Source organism: Homalodisca vitripennis, chromosome 8 (assembly GCF_021130785.1).
Source record: "Homalodisca vitripennis isolate AUS2020 chromosome 8, UT_GWSS_2.1, whole genome shotgun sequence".
Classification (NCBI taxonomy): domain Eukaryota; kingdom Metazoa; phylum Arthropoda; class Insecta; order Hemiptera; family Cicadellidae; genus Homalodisca; species Homalodisca vitripennis.
In genome coordinates this window covers 7,774,443-7,802,041 of record NC_060214.1, presented here as the reverse complement: position 1 = coordinate 7,802,041, position 27,599 = coordinate 7,774,443, and the positions used below count along the sequence as shown (strand labels likewise).

Sequence of the window (27,599 nt, the reverse complement as noted above, 5' to 3'; positions counted from 1 at the left end):
TGAAGACTGAAGACTGAAAAAGGTTCAGTGTCCGCTCACAGTTTTCCTCGTCAGTGCGACCTTGACGCTGTGCGCAGTCTGCCATCTGTAAATCCCGGCTGACTTTCTAATTTGAGTGATTGAATAAAATTATAAGTACTTCTCTGCTATTTGATCCAGGGTTCCCTGTTCACAAGAGAGCGTTTTATGTTCTAAATTGTGGGCGTCAACTAGTTGTGAACTCTTCTAGAAAGTAACGAAAAAAAAAAAAAAAACGGAACCCTATTTTTCCAAATATATCCCTTTGCTCTTAAAGCTTTAACAACTATATTGCTAGTCCACCACCTGGAGATTATCCGTTAAACTAATAATTAATTCTTAACAATTGCTACAGGTTAAGAAAACAAGAACACCAAAGTATTGATCGTATAAAACATTTTTCTCACTTGCTCACACAACTAGAAATATATATATATATATATATATATATATATATATATATATATATATATATATATATATATATATATATATATACAGGGTGAGTGGCTCTTGGTGTGACAAAACTTTTTGGGTTATAATGCAATGTAAATGTGATACAATGGTGGTTATAAAAAAGTCTAACTCCAAAAATTAATAATAAGCAGGAAGTTTATTCCACCCCAGTAAACTCAGAAGAAAAATTACGAAGCAGAATTGGTCTGGCAGCTCAAAGGCTTCGAGAATAACTTGTCTTTTAAAATGACCGCAGGAGCAATGAGAAAGCGAGCAAGAGCTTGTGTGAGAATTAAGGTCGCCATTTTGAGGATGAACTGCAATGATTGACTTTTAATGTTTAAACTGCTTTACTTTTTTAAATCTTCAGTTCCCTGTTTTATGAGGCAGTTTTATAAAACATAAAAATTAAGTACAGTTGTTATTGAATTGTTTTAATCTTTTTGTACCTTGCAATGTTTTTTAATATTCAAACTGATAAAAGTAGGTAACCGAATACTTCACTGTGGTCATATAGCATACCATTTTAAAGCCTATTAAATGGCAAAGTTTTTAATATCACTTGACACATTCTTGTGTACAGGGTGTAGTAAAAAGATGGGGTTTAATGATATTTCAGTTTTTCTGAAACTTAGCAACTTTGCCATTTAAATCGACCTGAAGCTTAATTTTCTTTTCTTACCGATTAAACCGATAATTTATTCAAATCGAAAATTTAACGGAGAATCTAAAAATTGTGTAGTTTGCTCACATATGTCTATAAGTTGCTGAGAAATATCAGATTTACGTACAAAAACACGGGTTTTTTTTGAAAAACTTAAAATAATTCGTTTCAGACCTAATTTTTGGAGTTAGACTTTTTTATAACCACCATTGTATCACATTTACATTGCATTATAACCCAAACAATTTTGTCACACCTAGAGCCACTCACCCTGTATATATATATATATAATTTCAATAAAAATTGAATCGCAAAAAGTACTTGCTCCGCTGGGTCTCGAACCCGGATCTCTCACTTGCCGGGTGAATGTGCTACCATTACACCACAGAGCCCTCACTTTTTACGATTCAATTATTTTGTATTTGGCTGTTTCTTTCACATATGTGTTTAAATAACCAAACTAACATATGATCGGAAGACCAAATACCTGTTAAATGACTTTGTTTACATTAAATGTGTATAAGTGGCACTATGGCACTTAAATACTCTGTAGTGTAATGGTAGCACATTCACCCGGCAAGTGAGAGATCCGGGTTCGAGTCCCGGCGGAGCAAGTACTTTTTGCGATTCAATGTTTATTGAAATTAAATAAGGCTATTGCCATTTATACAAATTTAATGTATACATTTGGATCCTTGAACTGAATACCAGCATGATAAATCAATGAAATAAACCTCCATACAGTACAATTATAGTAATTTATTTTATTGCAAGTTATTGCCCACGGTGTCACATACAATTTTTAAAATCAAAGTCCTTATGTTACTTACTAAAACCACTTATGATGTAATATCAAAATGCACAAATGGCTACGAATAAGGTGGATGAGCTTACTCTCATGTGCGAGGAGCTCAATCCAGACTTGTTAGTTGTGACCGAACACGGTTTTAACAACAACAATATCGAACACTTTAAATTTCCAAATTACCAATTGGCAAATTTTTACTGCCGCAACTCCTTCAAAGGAGGAGGTGTAGCAATATTTCTGAAAAATGAGCTCTCCTTTACCCCTCTCACTCTTTTCAACCCTACAGACAAACTCTGTGAACATACAGGGGTAAAACTCAAAACCAAACACACTCATATTGATGTGATTGGTCTATATAGGTCTCCCAACGGAAACGAGGAATTGTTTTTTTTTCAAAATTCGATCAAATCTTGACTGACGTTGCAAATAAAACTCGCTGTTTCATAGTCATGGGAGACTTCAACATTGACGTCTTAGATGTCGATAGTCCCATGACAAGGAGATTAGCTGACTTGCTAGGGTCGTTTTCACATAACGACCCTAGCACATAACCTTTTGGCCTGAACTGGTCGGTTAACTCTCCAACAAGAGTGACGGCCAACTCAGCGACCGCGATTGACAATGTCATCACAGATTTGACAGACGTTGAGGTCTTGGTGGTCGACACAGCCATTTCAGACCACTATGGCCAACAGGCCATCATCAATGGTCACGAGGCACCAAGGGGTCCCATCTCAGAGAAAACATTCAGAGATACAAGGCCCACAAACATAGCATTGCTCAACTTTCAGCTAGCAAAAGAAAGTTGGAACTTTCTGAATTCTAGGGATCCCCTTGAGTTGCAATTTCAAAAATTTGAACAAAAATTTAATTTCCATCTAGACGTGAGCTGTCCTCTAAGAAAAACCAAACAAAGACCTAAGAAACGAAAGTGCACATGGATTACCAAAGGTATCCTGGTTTCTAGAGAAAAAAAATTTATTTTTCTCGGAAATAAACAAGCACACAGTTAACGAAGAGTTCAAAAGATTTTTTCAAAAGTACAAACAAATTTATAGAAAAGTCATCAAAGCTGCGAAAGCCTATGATGTAAACAAAGCGTTGCTCACGTCTAAAAACGTATCAAAAACTGCATGGGCCTTCATCAACAATAAAAATGTATTAATTGACAAACCGATTGAACTACAGATCAAAGATAAACTCATCAATGATCCTTTAAGGGTAGCTGAGGAGTTCAATAAATTCTTTTCCTCAGTTGGAGCTGAACTAGGACATCATCCTCCATATAGCCAGCCGGTTCACATGTCAGTGCCGAGTCCAATAGCTTCATTGGCTCTGGTCCCGGTATCAGAGGAGGAAATTGCTAGAGTGATACGAGGCTTCCCATCAAAACGGTCTAATGACTCAAATTATGTGTCAACGTGGCTCCTAAAGCAATGCTCTAAGCATTTATTGGGCCCGCTCGAACACCTTATCAACCTCTCTTTTCATTCGGGAGCGTTTCCTTCCTCTCTCAAAATCGCTAAAGTCACTCCAATTTTTAATAAGGGTGACCCTCTTTCAACTCAAAATTACCGCCCCATATCGATATTGCCGGTCTTCAGCAAAATCTTTGAGAAACTCTTTCTTTCCCGTTGTGTGAATTTTCTGGACAAACACCATCTGCTGTCTGTAAAACAGTTCGGATTCCGAAGTGGTAGATCGACAGTACACGCAGTCGTGCGTTTAGTCGATGCGATAGTAGAGGGAATTGAAGGTCGAGGAGATACTTTGAGTATTTTCCTTGACTTATCAAAAGCGTTTGACTGTGTCGACCATCAAATCCTCATTCGCAAACTGGAGTATTACGGGATGCGAGGAGTGTCGCTCAAGTGGCTCAAATCGTATCTCAGTGATCGAACACAATTTTTAGGCATGTCAGGCGTCAAATCGGGAGAGGAGGGTATGAGCTGTGGTGTTCCTCAGGGCTCCATACTTTGCCCTTTACTCTTCTTGATCTACGTAAATGATGTTGGTTCATCGGTGCAACAAGGGCGACTCGTCCAGTACGCAGATGACACGACTCTCTGTCTCAACTCATAATCACAAGAAGAACTTGAAAAAATTACGTTCATTGAGCTCAACAGTGCAGTTCAACATTTCAATGAGCTCAATCTCAAAACAAATCCTTTGAAATTGAAATTCATTCAATTTAGTTTGCGACAAACAGATTTAGATTGTAGTCCTACAGTCATGTTAGACGAATCTGAAATCACTGAAGTGTACTCAATGAAATTCCTTGGAATACACCTAGATCGAGGTTTGACTGGGGATTGTCATGTAGACTATGTTTGTTCAAAGTTATCCTCAGGCATTTATGTCTTGAGGAAACTGTCCGAATACTGCCCAACGCAGGTACTGATGACGGCATATTATGGACTGATCTAACCACACCTTTCTTACGGATTGGCATTGTGAGGAGGTTGCACAACCGCAAACTTTTCCAGAATTTTCATCCTTAAAAAAAAGCAGTTCGAACAATTGCAAAACTGCAATGGAGAGAGTCGTGCAGGCCAGCTTTCAAAAATCTAAAATTGTTGACATTACCTTGCCTCTACGTCTTGGAAACGTGTCTTTTTTTTCAAATCCAAATGCGAACACACAAGAGGTAGTGATTTACACTCTTATGCAACTAGAGGCAGGGATGACTACCGAACTGGAAGACACAGGACGGTAGCTCACGAGCGTTTGCCTTCTCAGGCAGGAGTTCGAATTGTCAACAACTTGCCGAACTCGATTAAATGTGTCCCCATGCTGAAGGCATTCAAAGCTCGTCTAAAAACAACATTGATTACACATGCGTTCTTATAGTATAGACGAGTTTATGGCACACAATTGGGAGACCTCTCAATTGGCTGACTGACCGGGTGACCGGGGAAGTGGTGGATCAATTCGAATGAGTGAGAGAGAGTGAACGCAAAAATTGTATGGAAGGGACTTCGACAGGGCCCGATAACCAGTAGGCTAAGTAGGCTGCAGCCTAGGGCGCGAGACCGGTGACGATTTTAGGGGGGCGCTTCGGAGTTCAAGATGAAGTGCTTTTTATATGTAGTAAATAAAATGGTATGGTCTAAAACTTCACTATACATTTTTGTACATTATTTACACATCCACCTAGACCTTAGATTTACTCCATTTTACTTAAAAATAACTATTAAGTAGAAAAAGAAATTAATTAATAGCGATTAGTGACAACGCATAGTAATTATCGTAACGGTAGGGAAACAAAAAGGGAAATTTTGCTTCGCGCGAGGGGCGCCGCCGGCCGCCGCCCTTCGCCGTTTGCAACACTGACGCTCTCTGACAGATAGAGACAGAGTGTAGCTGCAGCTGCAGTCAGTCGTCTCCTCGTCTGCACTGTTTGTTTTAGGCCTATGGCCTATGAATTATTTGGACTTTCGTTGTGATTAATTGGTGTCATTGCTCGTTATTATAAACACTGACATTTATTCGTAAGTCGAGTAGAGTGTTTGATACTGAAATATTAGAAGAAGCAGTGGTTTGCTTGTTTTACATATGTAGGCTACATTATGAGTAAAAAACCAAGTGGTTCCGAATACCGTAAACGGGCCCGGGAGCGTAACGAACGGGAAAGTGCTCTTCTAAATAAAATTCATAGACTAGACGATTTTTTCAATAAACCCGAAACTCCCAGTTGTTCTGCTGAGACATTGCCGGTCGTCACGGGAACTGAACGAAACGTTGTGTGAGTGAGGACAGCGTGTGTTATAGTGGAAAGTGGAAGTGATTCAGCAGCCTGCCAGTGCCACTGCTACCGATGTCTCAGACACCACAACGGAAATTGCACCTGTACACGTCCCCTTCACCACCATCAACCGAGCAAATAGCAGATTTGGGACATCAGTTGCAAGATTGTGTACCAGCAAATAAAGAGGTAACCGATTCAAAAAATCTTGATGATCCCGCTTTATGGCTGGTAAATGAGGCATTGCGTGAATACTTTGCAGTGCACAGCATCAATCAAAATGACAGTGGGATTTTTCCCAATCAAAGCGGCAGTATTCTGACCAAAACCGTTATTTGAACAAAGCTTGTTTTTTCAAAAAACTTGTAAATGGAGAGATTGTAAAAAAGAACTCATTTAGTTTATTCCAAATCAACTGGCTATGTATACTGTGCTCCTTGTAAGCTCTATGGGGGGGACGACGACTGCCTTAGCTACATGCGGCTTTAATGATTGGAAAAATTCACACAAAATTCAAGAACATGATAATAGTCTAGAGCACAGAGAATGTGTGAACAAATATTTGACCCGGATGAATGCACCTCAGAGAATTGACGCAAAAACTACTTGAGCAGCATCAAGTAGAAGTGAAAGTATTGGAGAGATGTATTGTCAAGAGTTGTTGAAGTAGTTAAGTATTTAACTTCTCGAGGGCTTCCGTTTTATGGTGAAAATGAAATTTTGGGGTCAACCAGTAATGGTAATTTCTTGGCTGTATCGAGCTTTTGTGCAAGTTTGATCCTTTCATGGCTGACCATGTTGCTCGTTTCGGAAATAAAGGTAAAGGAGTGCCCTCATACTTATCTTCCACGATCGTTAACGAGTTTATTACTCTGTTAGCTGACAATGTTAAATCCAAAATCGCGTCAGATATCAAGAATTCTAAGTATTTTTCGATTATTGTCGACTCTACTCCAGATGTTTCCAATGTGGATCAATTGACTTTTGTCATTCGTTTTGTAGCACCTGACGGGTCACCTAATGAGCGGTTCATAACGTTCATCCCAAATTGTGGCCATAAAAGGGGAAGATATGGAGAAGGCTGTGATAAATACTCTTGAAAGTTTGAACTTAAAATATCAGTGACTGTAGAGGTCAGAGTTACGACAATGCAAGTAACATGTCTGGGTGTTACAAGGGGGCTTCAAAATCGAATCAAAGAGCAAAATCCTCTTGCTCACTACGTTCCTTGCGCAGCTCATTCGTTACAGCTAGTAGGTTCGACCGCTGCAGAAAAGTAGTAGTAGTTCTGTTGAATATTTTGCCCTGGCACAGCAAATGTACAACTTTTTCCATTCATCTACACACAGATGGGAAATTCTCTTGTCCGCAATATGACAAAGAATGTTTGACAGTCAAGACCCTTTCGAAAACTCGCTGGAGTGCAAGAGCAGATGCCAGTAAAGCCATGCACAAGTCATATAAACAAATAATCGCAGCGTTACAAGACATCACTTCAAACGAAGAAAATAAAAAAGACGTACGACTTGAAGCCAAACAAACTGATAGAGACGCTCCAGTCTTTGGAAATGACCATGATGATTTGTTTTTGGAATAAAGTACTCATGAAGTTTCATGACATCAGTGTACGACTTCAATCTGAAGATGGAGACTTAGATCAGACAGCACTTTCGTACGAGCTCCTAGAGTCTTTTCTAAGTTCATTAAGAAATGAGGAACAATTTTCTAACTTTGAAAGTGAGGCAAAGCTTATGTGCAATTCTCAAGAGTACAAACAAGACAATACAAGGAAAAAGAAACCAAAAATCCCTTTTGGAGAAAGCAAAGAGGGGCACACTGAGTTTGATGGGCGGAAATCATTCCTGATAAATTGTTACTACAAAGCAATTGATACACTCCTAGGGCAACTAACAAGGAGAAAATCAATTTATGTCACACTACGAGACTCCTTCAACTTTTTATGGAATTTGAAATAAAATTGAGAGTTCAATCTTGAAGGAAAAGGCAACAAAGCTAAGGAATGAATATTCAACAGACCTAGATGATTCATTTCCAGATGAGTGTTTGTATCTTCAAAAAATTTTTAAAAGATGATAATACATTCTATGAAGAGGAAAATGTACTGTCAGACAGAATGGAGGAAAAGAAGAAAGTCAAACCGACCGGGACTAAAGCCTACAGGCTATTGAAAACATGTAAAAACCCTAAAACTTGAATCTCTTTTTCCGAACGTGGAAGTGGCATTGCGGATCTTCTTGAGCATGGCGGTGTCTAATTGCAGCGGAGAAAGATCCTTTTCTGCTCTTACTCGAGTCAAGAATTATTTGAGGTCGACTCTACGGCAAGAAAAACTCCAGGCACTCGCTCTCTTATTTATAGAAAGTGACTATGTACAGCTCGTTCCGTTTGATGACTTGATCGATGCGTTTGCCTCATCAAAAAGCACGGAAGAAAGACTTTGTTTAATCAGGGAAATATATCGTCATGAGAAAATAAAAAGTTCTTTTGTTAACAGTAGGCCTAATTAATTTTATAGTTCTAGCTCATTGTTTGTTATTGTGATTAAATGTTCAAGTCACAAGTTGTATACCAAAGTCTAATGTCATTTCTATGTAACATAATGTACTTGAATAAACCAGAGAAAGTTGATGACCAATTTGACCATGTTCATTGATTTATTATAAATCCTTTTCAGTGATTTACAGTTAAAACGCTAATTAAACAGGCTATACGTAGCTACTAAGCTTTCTTATTAAAATGGACAACAATAAAATCTCCATTATTATGGCAGCATTTATACTGAAGTAAGAGATAAAATTCACATAATTTTAACAGCCTTAAAATTACAGCATGCATTTTAATTTATTTTGAAAAAAATAAGCCTACAGATTTTTTGAAAGTAACATTACAAAGTGCTGAACTTTGAATTTTGTGACTATTTAATGATAGTAATCTACAAAAAAATGTATAAGAATTAAAAAACTCATGTAAGGTTTGGCTGTAGCTAGGACACATTTTTGTATGTCCTACAAAACCAGTGGTAAAATAAGAACCCTTGATTCTCTTTAAAGAATGTTACCTACAAGTCTACAACAATAGACCATATTCCATTTTAAAGATACAAATAAATGCTCAGCAGTAAGCATCCTTTCCCTTTGCAAGTTTGCACTTTCTATAATTTTGCTGTTTTTGTTCGTTTGTTTGTGTGTTTTTAGGAAATGACAGCAAACAGCATAGTTCTTTTAACCGTTGAATTTGAACATATTACATAGCAGTTTATACATACATGCATCATTAGACCTTTGAACAATAATTAAAGTTTATAGTTAGTTGCTGAATGTTGTTCTTTTCCTAAAGTTTAATACTCTAAATGGTCTCTCTCTGTAATGGTCTTTAAATTTAAGTAAGTAAGTTGAAATTTTATTACAAAAATATAATATGGCCGCTATACAGCAGAACACTTTTTATTATTGAAAATTGACAGAGGGAAGCCGGCCGGAAACCGTTGGGGGGGGGGGGGGGCGCGAAGTACAAGATAGCCTACGGGCGCCAAAAACCTTAATCGGGCCCTGGACTTCGATGGTAGAACGAATGGAAAATTTAGCTCGATATACTTGACGATTGCTATAACATTGTTTTTATGTTCTATGCAATAAATAATTTATTATTATTATTATTATATGATGGAGTCCTAAAACTATTCAATCAGAAGTAGGCATATATCAGGTACATATTGCTATTTCAGAGTTCACGGTTAAGAATATCACAGTTTAGTCTAGACTGTTATATCAGGTTTTGCACGTGTAAGAGCATGTATGGTTTGTCATAATAATTATATTTCCAATGCCACTGCTGCGTTTGCATTTTTGTCCCGAACAAGAAAGTATAAATACACAGACCTCGGATATCTACATAAGTTAAAAAGCATATACTTCTAGCCCTTTTGTTGTCACGACGAAGAAATGATATATGCATACGTAGGACTGTAAAGCCTATTTTGGTTAAAATATGTGTTCTTCCAGCCGTGTGAATTCACTTACAGTGCCACAGTTAAGTTTCTTTTTTTGCCTCGATCAAAAAATTATTTTTGTACGTAGCTCTCGAAAATCTACTTCGGTTAACATAGAAGTAATCATGATTTTTGTCAATGACTCAAATAGAAGGCCAGCCGGGATTCACAGGTCTGTTCACACCATCAAGGTTACACTGACGAGGAAAACTGTGATCGGATACTGAACCTTCTTCAGTCTTCAGTCAGCCTTTCAACGTTCGAGATGACTGGGAGATCTTACTTGTTCCTGCTAGCAGTCCTGGTAGCTGTCATGTTCTCTATGGCCGTAACAGATAAGGTACTACTTTCCTTTTACAAAATTGTGATTCACTAATATTTACTATCAATAATTCAATATAATTTATTATAACTATTCTAATCAAAACGATGTTTAATAGTGATGAAAATTAGAACATGGTTCCTTTAGAAGCATGGTTCGAATATTCTGTTATATTTTCAATGTTAAGATTTCGATAGGCCAAAGTTAGGAGAAAATTCTGTGTTTTGCATATGTAAATATCTTTTGTTATTCATGTATTGTTTACCTAAATTAAATACACACAAAACTCACGTGTTGTAATCAAAAATTTAAAAATATAAAGATCCCAAGTAAATGAATGAGAATAATAAATATATCGAATAATTACGGCAAGCTCTAAATTTTGCAAATCATTTTAGATGTTGGTATAATTTTACTCACACTTTGTTCAGACATATAATTGTTTTACCATTTCATGTGAAGATAATTATTACCGGTAACGATATTTAAAATGGCTGCATACATTCTTTGTATCCGTGTTTTGTGTGAATTCTGTCGATAAAGAGTAATGTACTGTGAACTAAAGCGAGAAAATAATAATAAAGAACTAAACTGTGTCAAATAATGCTACAATACAACTTAGATAAACAGATAAAATGTTAAGTCGGATAACCCGAAGAGTCGGTTATGACGAAGTCGGATGATAGGGGTTCTAATGTATTTGGAAGTCAGCAAATTTGAATTTGTTCTACATTACATTACAGTCTATAAAAATTTTTTTCCAAATAAGTGGGTTGAAATTACAACCCATTTATGCGTGGGGTTAGTCACGAGATGTTAAAGTTGAAAACAGAGCTAATTTGCAAAGGATATTTTCAAACGAAATTCATATAAAACAGTGGTATGTAATAATGAGACACTATATATAGCGTTATGCAGCATTATAGTTCCTATAAAACGTCTAATTATTATTTCCACATAGTTTTCTCATCGTAAAATGATTTGCTCTCTAAACTGTAGTTTGGCATTCCCTTAAAATGAAATTAAGTTTAATTTGACCATAAAATGCAGTCAATGATTTTTCTTGTCACAAACGTTAGTTCATCACATGTAGCAAAACTTTTGTGATGTGTCTGACGAAGATAGATAGCCTTGCTGCCGAAAGGCCTCACAAAAATAAAAGTTTTAAGTATTGGTTTGTGTTATAATGTAGTAATTAAGTTAATTGTAGCCATTACAAGGTCCATCTTCAATATATTTTTATTTTGTTTTTTAGACTTTTTCATCAAAATTTCAGTCATTCTCAACCTATTCCAATGAGATTTTACGTGGTAAATTTTTTTACAGTGTATTTCGGTATAATCAGCTGATACTTTAGTTGACCTTGTGTTTTAAATAAAACCAACTAGTTATGATAAAACAGTTTTATAAACAAACTATTGCACGAAAAAAACACATTATTGTAAGTAATTAGACAAACGAAAATGTGATTCATACTGATTGTAAGAAATCAGGAAAAATCGTGCCAATTCACACAGGAACGTTTGGCCAAACACTACACTTTTGTGCAATAACCTGCAATCTAGGGCGTAAAGGTATTTGAACTAGAACTTGACGTTACATCACGTCATGTTAAGGCATATTTCTCTTTATCAGCTACAGACAGTACTGTGTGTATCTCTAACTAGCATTTAACAGCGTTGTTCTTTCTTTACTACATTGTCTACTGATAAGTCACATAATTAATTCTTGGTTGTGTGTATTTAATTAACATTCATTACACATACATACTTGTATTAAGCATGGAATACAACTATTCAATGTGTAGCCTATTTAATTATAAATAAAGTACAAAATATTTATTCTATTGGAACTTTAATACCGTACTTATTTGTACATTTGATCTGTTTCAAACCCACAAAATATGTTTTTATAATAAATTACATTTAAATTCATAATAATACATTTAAATGCAAGGTTGTCTTTAAAGATTGATTGACCATTCGTTCGATTTGTATAGAAGCCACGATGCTTGTCAGATGGTTCATTAATGTCAATTCTTTACAGTTAGGCTACAATTTACATAGTGCTATGAATAGTGTAGGAATTATACGTTATCAGCAAGTCATCCAGCACATAAAAGTACAACGTATACTATACTGTAGGAAAGTATATTTTTTAGATTGTTGCGCCTTGCTTTATTAAGGAAATGAGCTCATGTTCAAACCAAATTACCATTATGGTTGTACTGTCTCCATTCTCTCATGTGTTAAGAATTAGCTTTGTTGTCTTTTTCCTCATCATTCTTCATTCATCGGTAAGAATACTCCTAGTAATTCTTGGTAATACCAGTAATCACGTTACATTACTTTATAATTGGTAAAATACATGTTATAATTGTTGAACCATAAATCATTATTCGAAAGTAATTCAAGGTGGTAAATCAAAATCCCTTAAGATTTTCGAATATTAAACATCAATTCACGATTTAACAGGTTGGGTTGAATAAAGGAATTGTAAGTGCTCGTAAGGAAAAGTTAATAGTAATAGAAGGAGTTTCCCTCTGATAGCGAGTTACCAGAGATATGAGGTCCTTTAAAACACTAACTGAAAAGGAACTCTTGTCGAGATTGTATACAAATTTACCGTAGGTGATCCTTTAAGATTGATTAAAAAAGCAGCTGATTTAGTGTGACGACCGATGGTAAAAACAGGGTTCATGGCTGATTGTCTGGAAGCTGGGTGTCAATCTGAAATGTATAAGCACACTACTTGGTTTTTTTAGAAATCTAGGATCAATAGCCACGGTAGTTTCTGTCGGGGTGGAAATGGATGGATATAGCAGGTTAAAAATATAATATATGCTATTCTTGAAAGTGTTGTGCATTATTTCAAGCGATGAAGTAGACAATTTTCGACCTATCAGAATACTAATACTATTTCTCAAAGATGTTCAAAATAATGTCTCTTTGGTTTCAGAAAAAGGTAAAACTCAAATTAATTTTAAAATGACATAGGCTATTTAATTTATAATTTAGCAACACAGAGACAATGTTTCATTGATGCACTTTTACCATTGCTTAAATTTATTTTCATAAATAACTTGTAATTTGAATACTAACATAATTTTGTAGAAGTTTACCATGTACATCTGTATTGTTTCAACGAAAATTATGATACTGAAATGGTTATTACTGAAATATTGAATACGCAAATGAAAATATGAGTCTAGGTAAAACCGGAAATGTTTCAGGTCTCCATACCAACATGTGACGTCACAGGATGTGATCCTGGCAGTTGCTGCAGTAACGATGGAAGCTGTGTCACAACAGAAGGTATCTCCTGTGAGAGCTACGCTTGTGGTGAAGGAGAGGAATGTTACCTTACAAACACTTGTCCTCCAGAAAGGATGTGCAGACCTTTCCCGAACTGTTCCACGATCTTATGTCTCGAAGAAACTACCTGCATTAACAATGAGTGTATCCCAATAACATGCAAAGATACCACCTGCAAAGCTGAAGAGGTTTGTTACATAAAACCAGGCAATAGCACGTACCCTACAACTGCTGCCTGCAGGCCTAGAAGAACCTGTGCTGAAGTCCGGTGTCCGAAGGGGACGAGATGCTTGAACGGCGAGTGTGTCCCTTGTGAAGGTCATAACTGACGAGAGTGTAAATGTGCCAAAACACCCCGAAAAGTCTATAAATACATATTCTCAGCAATGTTTTGTTTCAATTATTCATTACGTTTCCAATAAATATCAAGTCCTCACGTCTATAACTGCTAATAAATTGTCTTTGCAGTTACACAAAGACACTTCGTTTGAATTTTCAGGGATCTTAGTTATGCCTTTGATGGTGTAACAATTTTCTATATGATTTTGTTTATGGACATTGATAGCGTGACTGGCTAAAGATTTATCTATATCGCTATGGACAATGTCAAATCGATGGCCAGTTACTCGTATGCGTAAAGGATTCGATGTTTGGCCGACGTACTGTTTTTCACAAAATTGACAGTCAAATTCGTAAATAAGGTTTTTAGTGTCACAGTTGATAGTTCCTTTGATAGGATATATATACATGATTGGTTACATTACTTTTGAAAATTTTACTTGTAGACATGATCTTACAGGTTCTACAACGAGGTTTTTGGCAAGGTTTACAACCAAAGGACTGTGATTCCTTATCTAACTTTTTTAGAGGATCAGTACAGACCTACAGCTATTTAATGTTGGTGGGCTTTTTGAATACAACTATTGGAGATTTTGAAAATAAATCTTTATTTTCTTGAGAATTTTGAAGTAGGTTAAAGGCTGTCCTCATGATTGAGTTGATTTTGTGAAGGCCAGGATATCATTTTGTTATGAATTTAGGATCGTTTTGGGGAAAAGGATTATTATTTTATTTGACGGTTGATTCAAATTTATTTATTTATTTGGATCTTGTGAATTGAATACCAGCATAACAATAAAAACAATCAAATAAACCTTCGTACAGTACAATTATAGTATTTATATTATTGCTAATTATTGCCCACGGTTTCGCATACAATTTTTAAAATCAAAGTCCTTATGTAACTTACTAAAACCACTTATGATAGAATATGGTGGAGTCCTAAAACTTTTAAAACAGAAGTAGGCATATATCAGGTAAATATTGCTTTATCAGAGTTCACGGTTATCTAGAATGTCACAGTTTAGTCTAGACTGTTATATCAGGTTTTGCACGTGTAAGAGCATGTAGGGTTTGTCATAATTATATTTCCAATGTCACAGCTGAGTCTACCTTTTTGCCCCGATCAAGAAAGTATAAATACACAGACCTCGGAAATCCACATAGGTTAAAAAGCATATACTTCTAGCCCTTTTGTTGTCACGACGAAGAAATGATATATGCATACGTAGGACTGTAAAGCCTGTTTTGGTTAAAATATGTGTTCTTCCGGCCGTTTGAATTCACTTACGGTGCCACAGTTAAGTTTCCTTTTTTGCCTCGATCAAAAAATTATTTTTGTACGTAGCTCTCGAAAATCTACTTCGGTTAAAACATAGAAGTAATCGTGATTTTTTGTCAATGACTCAAATAGAAGGCCAGCCGGGATTCACAGGTCTGTTCACACCATCAAGGTTGCACTGACGAGGAAAACTGTGATCGGATACTGAACCTTCTTCAGTCTTCAGTCTTCAGTCAGCCTTTCAACGTTCGAGATGACTGGGAGATCTTACGTGTTCCTGCTAGCAGTCCTGGTAGCTGTCATGTTCTCTATGGCCGTAGCAGATAAGGTACCCGCCTATTTTCCTTTTACAAAATTGTGATTCACTAAGAATTGTAATCAATATTTCAATATAAGTTATAATAATTATTCCAATCAATACAATGTTGAATCGTGATGAAAATTAGCACATGGTTCTTTTAGAAGCATGGTTCGAATATATTCTGTTATATTTTCAATAATGTGAGATTTCGGTAGGCCAAACCTTTTCTAAGTTAGGAAAAAATTCTGTGCTTTGCATACGTAAATATATTTTGATATTCATGTATTGTTTACTTAAATTAAAAACACACAACACTCATGTGTTGTAATCAAAAATTTAAAAATATAAAGATCCCAAGTAAATTAATGAGAATAATAAACACATCGAATAATTACGGCAAGCTCTAAATTTTGCAAATGATTTTAGAGGTTTTTATCATTTTACTCACACTTTTTTCAGACATCTAATTGTTTTACCATTTATGCGAAGATTAATTCTTAACGATATTTAAAATGGCTGCATACATTCTTCGTATCCGTGTTTTTGTGTGAATTCTATCGATAAAGAGTAATGCACTGTGAACTAAAGCGAGAAAATAATAATAAAGCACTAAACTGTGTCAAATAATGCTACAATACAACTTAGATAAACAGATAAGATGTTAAGTCGGATAACCCGAAGAGTCAGTTATGACGAAGTCGGATTATAGGGGTTCTACTGTATTTGGAAGTCAGCAAATTTGAATTCGTACTAAATTACATTACATTCTATAATCTTTTTTCCAAATAAGGAGGTTGAAACTACAACCCATTTATGCGTGGGGTTAGTCACGAGATGTTCAAATAAAACAGAGCTAATTTGCAAAGTATATTTTTAAACGAAATTCATATAAAACAGTGGTATATAATAATGAGACACTACATATATAGCGTTATGCAGCATTATAGTTCCTATAAAACGTCTAATTATTATTTTCACATAGTTTTCTCATCGTAAAATGATTTGTTCTAAACTGTAGTTTGGCATTCCCTTAAAATGAAATTAAGTTTAATTTGACCATAAAATGCAGTCAATGATTTTTCTTGTCACAAACGTTAGTTCATTACATGTAGCAAAACTTTTGTGATGTGTCTGACGAAGATAGATAGCCTTGTTGTCGAAAGGCCTCACAAAAATAAAAGTTTTAAGTATTGGTTTGTATTATAATGTAGTGATTAGGTTAATTGTAGCCATTACAAGGTCCATCTTCAAAACATTTTTATTTCGTTTTGTAGACTTTTTCTTCCAAATTTCAGTCATTCTCAACCTATTCCAATGAGATTTTACGTGGTAAATTTTTGTACAGTGTATTTCGGTATAATCAGCTGATACTTTAGTTGACCTTGTATTTTAAATAAAACCAACTAGTTATGATAAAACAGTTTTATAAATAAACTATTGCACGAAAAAACACATTATTGTAAGTAATTAGACAAACGAAAATGTGATTCATACTAATTGTAAGAAATCAGGGAAAATCGTGCCAATTCCCACAGAAACCTTTGGCCAAACACTACAATTTTATGCAATAATCTACAATCTAGGGCGTAAAGGTATTTGAACTAGAACTTGACGTTACATCACGTCATGTTAAGGCATGTTTCTCTTTATCAGTTACAGACAATACTGTATGTATCTCTAACTAGCATTTAACAGCGTTGTTCTTTCTTTACTACATTGTCTACTGACAAGTCACATAATTAATTCTTGGTTGTGTGTATTTACTTAACATTCATTACACATACATACTTGTATTAAGCATGGAATACAACTATTCAATGTGTAGCCTATTTAATTATAAATAAAGTACAAAATATTTATTCTATTGGAATTTTAATACCGTACTTATTTGTACATTTGATCTGTTTCAAACCCGCAAAATATGTTTTTATAATAAATTACATTTAAATTCATAATAATACATTTAAATGCAAGATTGTCTTTAAAGATTGATTGACCATTCGTTCGATTTGTATAGAAGCCACGATGCTTGCCAGATGGTTCATTAATGTCAATTCTTTACAGTTAGGCTACAATTTACATAGTGCTATGAATAGTGTAGGAATTATACGTTACCAGCAAGTCATCCAGCACATAAAAGTACAACGTATACTATACTGTAGGAAAGTATATTTTTTAGTTTGTTGCGCCTTGCTTTATTAAGGAAAAGAGTTCATGTTCAAACAAAATTACCGTTATGGTTGTACTGTCTCCATTCTCTCATGTGTTAAGAATTAGCTTTGTTGTCTTTTTCCTCAGCATTCTTCAATCATCGGTAAGAATACTCCTAGTAATTCTTGATAATACTAGTAATCACGTAACATTAATGTATAATTGGAATTGTGGTAAAATACATGTTATAATTTATTAATTGTTGAACCATAAATCATTACTCGAAAGTAATTCAAGGTGGTACATCAAAATCCCTTGTGGTTTTCGAATATTAAACATCAATTCACGATTTAACAGGTTGGGTTGAATAAAGGAATTGTAAATGCTCGTAAGGAAAAGTTAATAGTAATAGAAGGAGTTTCCCTCTGATAGCGAGTTACCAGAGATATGAGGCCCTTTAAAACACTAACTGAAAAGGAACTCTTGTCGAGATTGAATACGAATTTACCGTAGGTGATCCTTTAAGATTGATTAAAAAAGCAGCTGATTTAGTGTGACGACCGATGGTAAAAACAGGGTTCATGGCTGATTGTCTGGAAGCTGGGTGTCAATCTGAAATGTATAAGCACACTACTTGGTTTTTTAGAAATCGAGGATCAATAGCCACGGTAGTTTCTGTCGGGGTGGAAATGGATGGATATAGCAGGTTAAAAATATAATATATGCTATTCTTGAAAGTGTTGTGCATTATTTCAAGCGATGAAGTAGACCAGTGGTTCCCAACATTTTGTGTTTGGCGACCCACTTCCAAATGTTTTTTCACATTCGCGACCCATCCCTCACCCGTGATTTTATATATACATATGTATATTATGTATATATATATATATATAACATTAATATAAAATACACATGATTTCTATTTATATACGTGTATAGAATAAAAAATTGAAAATGTAAATAAATATGTACACAGCTTAGTATTGAAAACATAGAAAGAGTTTATTGGTTATTCAAGATTACAAATAATTTTTCTATAATACTAGTGTGACTTCTGGCATTGTTTTGACTGAACAAGTAATTCAATGTCAGGATTAAAAATTAGATATTTTGTGGCGTAAATCACTTTCAACGTCCACCAGTCCGTTTCTATACTTATTCTTGATGTGAACCAAGGTTGAAAAGGCACGCTCACAAAGATATGTTGTCGAAAAAACCATTAGGAATCTCATTGAAAATTTTGACATCATGAGAGTGGGATACTCATAGAAAAAGGAAAAATTGGGAACACTGGAAGTAAGAAGAGCAAGAAGGAAGCTAAGAATTGAAAAAGAACAAAAAGACAAGGAAAGAGAAGGTGTTATGCTGCTGGTTAGATATGCTAAATTAAAATTTTAAAACAATTTTAATGTAAATTTAGTGTTAAAAAAACTTTGACAGCGATTTTCCGAAACCTGTGTTTTACGTTACCGTCAAAACTCAAAAACTATTTGTGCTACAGATACAAAGTTTTTACGAGTTACTCAGGACACATATAGCTGCAATGTGAACTACAATCATAAGGGTGAGTAACATTTTATTGTGTACTGAGCTTCCACTCTCCTAGAATATACGTGGCGTTGGCCGCGGACGCGGATTCGATAGTTTCACGGGATTCGAGACCGTCGCGGCATACGCGGACGTTCATACTATGGATGGACGGACGCGACGCCACGGCAGCAGTGTGACATGGCCTTACGAGTGACAGTCACGCCACGACCCACCTTCAATCCGCCCGCGACCCACTAGTGGGTCGCAACCCACCTTTTGGGAAAACGCTGAAGTAGACAATTTTCGACCTATCAGAATACTAATACTATTTCTCAAAGATGTTCAAAATAATGTCTCTTTGGTTTCAGAAAAAGGTAAAACTCAAATTAATTTTAAAATGACATAGGCTATTTAATTTATAATTTAGCAACACAGAGACAATGTTTCATTGATGCACTTTTACCATTGCTTAAATTTATTTTCATAAATAACTTGTAATTTGAATACTAACATAATGTTGTAGAAGTTTACCATACATCTGTATTGTTTCAACGAAAATTATGATACTGAAATGGTTATTACTGAAATATTGAATACGCAAATGAAAATATGAGTCTAGGTAAAACCGGAAATGTTTCAGGTCTCCATACCAACATGTGACGTCACAGGATGTGATCCTGGCACTTGCTGCAGTAACGATGGAAGCTGTGTCACAACAGAAGGAATCGCCTGTGAGAACTACGCTTGTGGTGAAGGAGAGGAATGTTACCTTACAAACACTTGTCCTCCAGAAAGGATGTGCAGACCTTTCCCGAACTGTTCCACGATCTTATGTATCGAAGAAACTACCTGCATTAACAATGAGTGTATCCCAATAACATGCAAAGATACCACCTGCAAACCTGAAGAGGTTTGTTACATAAAACCAGGCAATAGCACGTACCCTACAACTGCAGCATGCAGGCCTAGAAGAACCTGTGCTGAAGTCCGGTGTCCGAAGGGGACGAGATGCTTGAACGGCGAGTGCGTCCCTTGTGAAGGTCATAACTGACGAGAGTGTAAATGTGCCAAAACACCCTGAAAAGTCTATAAATACATATTCTCAGCAATGTTTTGTTTCAATTATTCATTACGTTTCCAATAAATAACAAATCCTCACGTCTATAACTGCTAATAAATTGTCTTTGCAGTTACACAAAGTACACCTTTTTTTTAATGGTTGACATATCTTATGGCCAGCTCCAAAATCCTGTAATTTGTCAATGGCTCCTATCAATATAATTACAACTAGTTTACATAAATGTTAAATAAACGATCCTGTTTTTTTTAATGTCAATATCCGTTTAATTTGTTTACATCCTTCCGATTACTGAACAACATCAAGGACCGTTTCACCAGCCATGTCACTGTTATAAAATTGAGAAGACATATGTAACTAACTTTAAAGAACTGGTTCGGATTGGGAGTAGAGAGAACCATTAGTTGCTGCACACACCCAATTCAATACCTCCAAGTGTTGAGAAATAAAACTCCATTGGTTCACTAAATCTTTACTGTGTTTCAAAAACGCTGCAGTTACGGATTGAGACACTTGCTATTTCTGCAGATCTTCGGAGAGGCGCAGAATATGACGTCGCATCGGTCGGGTCTGCAAGATGAGCACGGCGCCCTCACACACTGCACCTGCTGTAGGTAACACTCTTGTCCTGTGTCACACTGGATGTCAGCACAAGACTGCACCTAGGCAAATACAGAGTGAGCTGAGTTTCAGTACTGCGGAACCACTCATATCCGACCGTGACGAGGCTGGGCCGTGATTTAGAACGTAAAAGAATCGAATAACCCAAGGAGCAAAAGAACCTTCTTTTAAGAAAAAAATTGTGTTTCACAAAAACACTCATACAGTAACATAGAAACAGTACAGTATATTTTGGATGGGTTTAGCTAAATTGATAGTATATAGTATACTGGTTACTGTATACTGTATGAAGTACCTAACTTACAAAAATCGTCGGATACCGGTCGGACTTAAAATTGACAGACTGTCGGATTTAAAGAAGACTGTTGGCATGTAATAGGCCTACAATAGTCTGGAATTCAAGCAAAATGTTTGACCTTAATGGAATGAATTAAGCAAGAAGATTTATTGTAGTCAAAGTTCAGAGACTTCATAACTTACCTTCTGTATTATGCATGTCTAAATGACTTCTTACAATTTTTTAATTCATTGAGGTAGTAAGTGTAATCTTGTGATTTTTTTTTACGATTCTTAGCAGACTTTATTTACCAATCCCTGAACATAATTACGAGAAATAATAGAACACTCGTTATAAAATGAGAATGTTTGACTTCAACCACGAATGTATCCGTCTTCTGACTTACAAAAAATATTTAAAAAAAATCTTATGTGTATTTTCAAAATGGCGGCCATTAAAACAACGGATGTTTTCAAGTTATTTAGGTTTTAATATTGTTAATGGTCGCCATTTAGAAAATACACATAAGATTTTGTTTTTAATATTTTTTTACAACTTATGTTCATGTTTATAATATTTGTGCCAAGTTTCAACAAAATCGGTAAACCCGTATTAAAAAAAAAATTAATTGTATGTAAAAAAACAAAATGGCCGATCTAAGGTAAACGAAGCAAGATAGGACTATACATTATATAACATTTTTCGTTCAGTTTGACCTCCTGAAAAATTTGGTAAAGTTTGGTCCTGTAATTTTGGGGTACCCTGTATATTTACAGAAACAGGTTATTCTCTTCTAACAAATAAACCACGGTATATTGGTTCGAAACATTTATAAATTTTCGTGTATCTAGGTACACTTCTTCGGATAAATAAACTTGTATAAATATTTACATAAATTGTGACAAAAAATAGGTAAGAACTCAAACAAGAAACACAAACATTATAAATAAATAGGTACAGTAGATCAGCAGCTGATGGGCCATGACATGACGTGTGTGAATAATTAGACGAAAAATAAATTTATCTTAAACTAAGACCCCTTGGATGTCTTGTCTGAAATACCAATTGGTGAGCAGTTTCACTTTTTTCAATTTAAATCTATTAAGGCTTTCGTTTGAATTTTCAGGGATCTTAGTTATGCCTTTGATGGTGTAACAATTTTCTATATGATTTTGTTTATGGACATTGATAGCGTGACTGGCTAAAGGTTTTTCTATATCGCTATGGACAATGTCAAATCGATGGAAAGTTACTCGTATGCGTAAAGGATTCGATGTTTGGCCAACGTACTGTTTTTCACAAAATTTACAGTCAAATTCGTAAATAAGGTTTTTAGTGTCACAGTTGATAGTTCCTTTGATAGGATATATATATATACATGATTGGTTACATTACTTTTGCAATTTTTACTTGTAGACATGATCTTACAGGTTCTACAACGAGTTTTTTGGCAAGGTTTACAAACAAAGGACTGTGATTCCTTATTTAACTTTTTTTTTTTTTAGAGGATCAGTACAGACCTACATCTATTTAATGTTGGTGGGCTTTTTGAATACAACTATTGGAGATTTTGAAAATAAGTCTTTATTTTCTTGAGAATTTTGAAGTAGGTTAAAGGCTGTCCTCATGATTGAGTTGATTTTGTGAAGGCCAGGATATCATTTTGTTATGAATTTCGGATCGTTTTGGGGAAAAGGATTATTATTTTGTTTGATGGTTGATTCAAATTTATTTATTTATTTGGATCTTGTGAATTGAATACCAGCATAACAATAAAAACAATAAAATAAACCTCCATACAGTACAATTATAGTATTTATTTTATTGCTAATTATTGCCTACGGTTTCACATACAATGTTTAAAATCAAATTCCTTATGTAACTTACTAAAACCACTTATGATAGAATATGGTGGAGTCCTAAAAATTTTAAAACAGAAGTAGGCATATATCAGGTATATATTGCTTTATCAGAGTTCACGGTTAAGAATATCACAGTTTAGTCTAGACTGTTATATCAGGTTTGGCACGTGTAAGAGCGTGTATGGTTTGTCATAATTATATTTCCAATGCCACAGCTGAGTCTGCCTTTTTGTCCCGATCACGAAAGTATAAATACACAGACCTCGGAAATTTACAGCGGTTAAAAAGCATATACTTCTCTATCTTTGTTGTCGAGACGAAGAAATAATATATACATACGTAGTACTATAAAGCCTATTTCAGTTAAAATGTGTGTTCTTCCGGCCCGTTTGAATTCACTTACGGTGCCACAGTTAAGTTTTCTTTTTTGCCTCGATCAAAAAATTATTTTTGTACGTAGCTCTCGAAAATCTACTTCGGTTAAAACATAGAAATAATCGTGATTTTTGTCAATGACTCAAATAGAAGGCCAGCCGGGATTCACAGGTCTGTTCACACCATCAAGGTTGCACTGACGAGGAAAACTGTGATCGGATACTGAACCTTCTTCAGTCTTCAGTCTTCAGTCAGCCTTTCAACGTTCAAGATGACTGGGAGATCTTACGTGTTCCTGCTAGCAGTCCTGGTAGCTGTCATGTTCTCTATGGCCGTAGCAGATAAGGTACCTGCCTACTTTCCTTTTACAACATTGTGATTCACTAATATTTACTATCAATAATTCAATATAAGTTATTATAACTATTCTAATCAAAACGATGTTGAATAGTGATGAAAATTAGAACATGGTTCCTTTAGAAGCATGGTTCGAATATATTCTGTTATATTTTCAATTATGTGAGAATTCGGTAGGCCAAAGTTAGGAGAAAATTCTGTGTTTTGCATATGTAAATATCTTTTGATATTCATGTATTGTTTACTTAAATTAAATACACACAAAACTCATGTGTGGTAATCAAAAATGTAAAAATATAAAGATCCCAAGTAAATGAATGAGAATAATAAATATATCGAATAATTACGTCAAGCTCTAAATTTTGCAAATCATTTTAGATGTTGGTATAATTTTACTCACACTTTGTTCAGACATCTAATTGTTTTACCATTTATGTGAAGATAATTATTAACGATATTTAAAATGGCTGCATACATTCTTTGTATCCGTGTTTTTGCCTGAATTCTGTCGATAAAGAGTAATGTACTGTGAACTAAAGCGAGAAAACAATAATAAAGCACTAAACTTTGTCAAACAATGCGAAAATACAACTTAGATAAACAGATAAGATGTTAAGTCGGATAATCCGAAGAGTCGGTTATGACGAAGTCGGATGATAGGGGTTCTACTGTATTTGGAAGTCAGCAAATTTGAATTCGTACTAAATTACATTACATTCTATAAATCCTTTTTCCAAATAAGGAGGTTGAAACTACAACCCATTTATGCGTGGGGTTAGTCACGAGATGTTCAAATAAAACAGAGCTAATTTGCAAAGGATATTTTCAAACGAAATTCATATAAAACAGTGGTATATAATAATGAGACACTACATATATAGCGTTATGCAGCATTATAGTTCCTATAAAACGTCTAATTATTATTTTCACATAGTTTTCTCATCGTAAAATGATTTGTTCTAAACTGTAGTTTGGTATTCCCTTCAAATGAAATTAAGTTTAATTTGACCATAAAATGCAGTCAATGATTTTTCTTGTCACAAACGTTAGTTCATTACATGCAGCAAAACTTTTGTGATGTGTCTGACGAAGATAGATAGCCTTGCTGCCGAAAGGCCTCACAAAAATAAAAGTTTTAAGTATTGGTTTGTGTTATAATGTAGTGATTAAGTTAATTGTAGCCATTACAAGGTCCATCTTCAATATATTTTTATTTCGTTTTGTAGACTTTTTCTTCCAAATTTCAGTCATTCTCAACCTATTCCAATGAGATTTTACGTGGTAAATTTTTGTACAGTGTATTTCGGTATAATCAGCTGATACTTTAGTTGACCTTGTATTTTAAATAAAACCAACTAGTTATGATAAAACAGTTTTAAAAACAAACTATTGCACGAAAAAACACATTATTGTAAGTAATTAGACAAACGAAAATGTGATTCATACTAATTGTAAGAAATCAGGGAAAATCGTGCCAATTCACACAGAAACCTTTGGCCAAACACTACAATTTTGTGCAATAACCTGCAATCTAGGGCGTAAAGGTATTTGAACTAGAACTTGATGTTATATCACATGTTAAGGCATGTTTCTCTTTATCAGCTCCAGACAGTACTGTGTGTATCTCTAACTAGCATTTAACAGCGTTGTTCTTTCTTTACTACATTGTCTACTGACAAGTCACATGCTCTTGGTTATATGTATTTACTTAACATTCATTACACATACATACTTGTATTAAGCATGTAATACAACTCTTCAATGAGTATTACATGCCAACAGTTTCTGATGTTTCGATATTTAATCTTTACCCCAAAGACTAATATTAAATGTAGTATTTCTAATATTAGTAGGCTACCGTTAAACACAAGTGAATGACACGAGAAAGTAAACCGAACTTAATAATTCAAGGCCAGTCTTGAGTTAACATTTCATATTTTTTATCTAAGTTGTATTTTAGCATTGTTTGACAAAGCTTAGTGTTTTATTATTGTTCTCCCGCTTTAGTCAACAGTAAATTACTCTTTATCAACAGAATTCAGACAAAAAGGATACAAAGAATGCATGCAGCCATTCTAAATTTCGTTAATAACTAATCTCACATAAATGGTAAAACAACTCTATGTCTGAACAAAGTGTGAGTAAAATGACACCAACGCCTAACATTATTTGCAAAATGTAGAGTTTTCAGTATTTATTCAACACACTTATTATTATAAATAATTAATTAAGCATGGAATACAACTCTTTAATGTGTATTACATGCCAACAGTCTTCTTTAAATTCGACAGTCCGTCAATTGACGGTATCAGGCGATAACGTCATATAAGTCCAACCGGTATCCGACAATTTTTGTCAGTTAGGTACTTTATACAGTATACAGTAACCAGTATACTATATACTAACAATTTAGCTAAACCCAACCAAAATATACTACACTGTTTCTATATTACTGTATGAGTGTTTTTGTCAAACACAGTTTTTTTCTTAAAAAAGGTTCTTTTGCTCCTTGGGTTACTCGATTTTTTTACGTTCCAAATCACGGCCCAGCCTCGTCACGGTCGGATGTGAGTGGTTCCGCAGTACTAAAACTCAACTGTTTTTTACAGTTCAAATTGACTGTATTCTCGTGAATCGACGTAGTGAATGAGTTCACTCTGTATTTGCCTAGGTACCGTCTTGTGCTGACATCAAATGTGGCCCAGGACGAGAGTGTTACCTACAGCAGGTCCAGTGTGTGAGGGCGCCGTGCTACCCGATACCATCCTGCAGACCTGACCGATGCAACCTCATACTCTGCGCCTCTCCGAAGATCTGCAGAAATGGCACGTGTGTCAATCCGTAACTGCAGCGTTTTTAAAACAGTAAAGATTTAGTGAACAAATGGAGTTTTATTTCTCAACACTTGGAGGTATTGAATTGGGTGTGTGTAGCAGCAACTAATGGTTCTCTCTACTCCCAATCCGAACCAGTTCTTTAAAATTAGTTACACATGTCTTCTCAATTTTATAACAGTGACATGGATGGTGAAACGGTCCTCGATGCTGTTCAGTAATCTGAAGGCTGTTGTGATAATTTATAAAGTATAGTCTCTTCACTGGAGAGAGAAAGAGAGAGCGAGAGGGAGAGAGAGGGAGGTGGGAGCGAGGGAAAGGGAAAGTGGGAGAGAGGGAGAGGGAGAGAGAGATATGTCCTTTATAGGTGCTCCAAGATGATGGATTCTAGATATTTTCAGACAGGGATGTCATTTGGAACTCTAACAGGAAGAGCACAAAGAATAAGAATAAGAATAATTTATTTTCACTTCTTTTGTACACAATTTTTTTTACAAAAATAAATACTTGTACAGTAAAAAGATTCTTAGAAAACAGAAATTACAAAATGGAAAACAATAAAAGAGAGCACTAGCTAGCACTAAGAATAATAGAGCATCATGCCAGGAATGACTACAAAAAAATCTTAGTCACATTTACATTTAATGTAGGAACTAAACAACAACAAAAAATATTAATAAGTACCAGAGAAATTATTGCATATTACATACAAGTATTTATATTAAATCAAAAGTGAAAATTTAAGACCTCTAAGGTAAAAAACCTGTTTAGAGGCTCCATTGCTAAAATAGAAATAACAAAAATAAATATCAGCTCTCAGAGACATTAGACATATAATAAAAAGTAATCTTCTAGTGCTAAAACAAAAGATCTTCAGGTTCTTTAAGTTCTTTAGGTAATTGATGGTATTGATAGAAAATACCATACCTACAGCATTTTCTTTATTTTTTCTCCACCTCATATTCCATAGCCATAGCTTACATGTGGACAGTCACATGAAAACCTGCCATAACGTGAAGAACTTCCCCTACCAGGTGAGCTATTGTCATTTGAAGAGATCTGAGCACTCCATGATGTGACGCTATTTCGGGAAATTGAGAAAGGTAAGACTCCAACTCGGGTGTAATACCTAAAAACAAGAAAAGTAAAATTTTCTCTAGCATTACTGTTTTAAGACGTAGTAAATGGAAGAAATCTTCCTAGAGTATTAATCTGTCTGGATTCTTCACAATCGGTTGTATGCATCATCCAAATAA

At 35.0% G+C, this 27,599-nt stretch overlaps 2 protein-coding genes across 2 annotated transcripts; both read left to right on the top strand.

Annotated features, from left to right (window-relative positions):
- The first annotated feature begins 9,893 nt into the window (after nt 1–9,893).
- Nucleotides 9,894–13,725, top strand: LOC124367094 (keratin-associated protein 4-3-like). Its single transcript, XM_046823748.1, has 2 exons — nt 9,894–10,040; nt 13,255–13,725. The coding sequence occupies exons 1-2, from the start codon at nt 9,966–9,968 to the stop codon at nt 13,663–13,665; spliced, it is 486 nt and encodes a 161-aa protein (XP_046679704.1). The 5' UTR covers nt 9,894–9,965; the 3' UTR covers nt 13,666–13,725.
- A 1,379-nt stretch (nt 13,726–15,104) lies between these two features.
- LOC124367093 (keratin-associated protein 4-12-like) lies at nt 15,105–20,050 on the top strand. Its single transcript, XM_046823747.1, has 2 exons — nt 15,105–15,285; nt 19,580–20,050. Exons 1-2 carry the CDS (start codon nt 15,211–15,213, stop codon nt 19,988–19,990), a joined length of 486 nt encoding a protein of 161 aa, XP_046679703.1. The 5' UTR covers nt 15,105–15,210; the 3' UTR covers nt 19,991–20,050.
- Nucleotides 20,051–27,599: the final 7,549 nt, after the last annotated feature.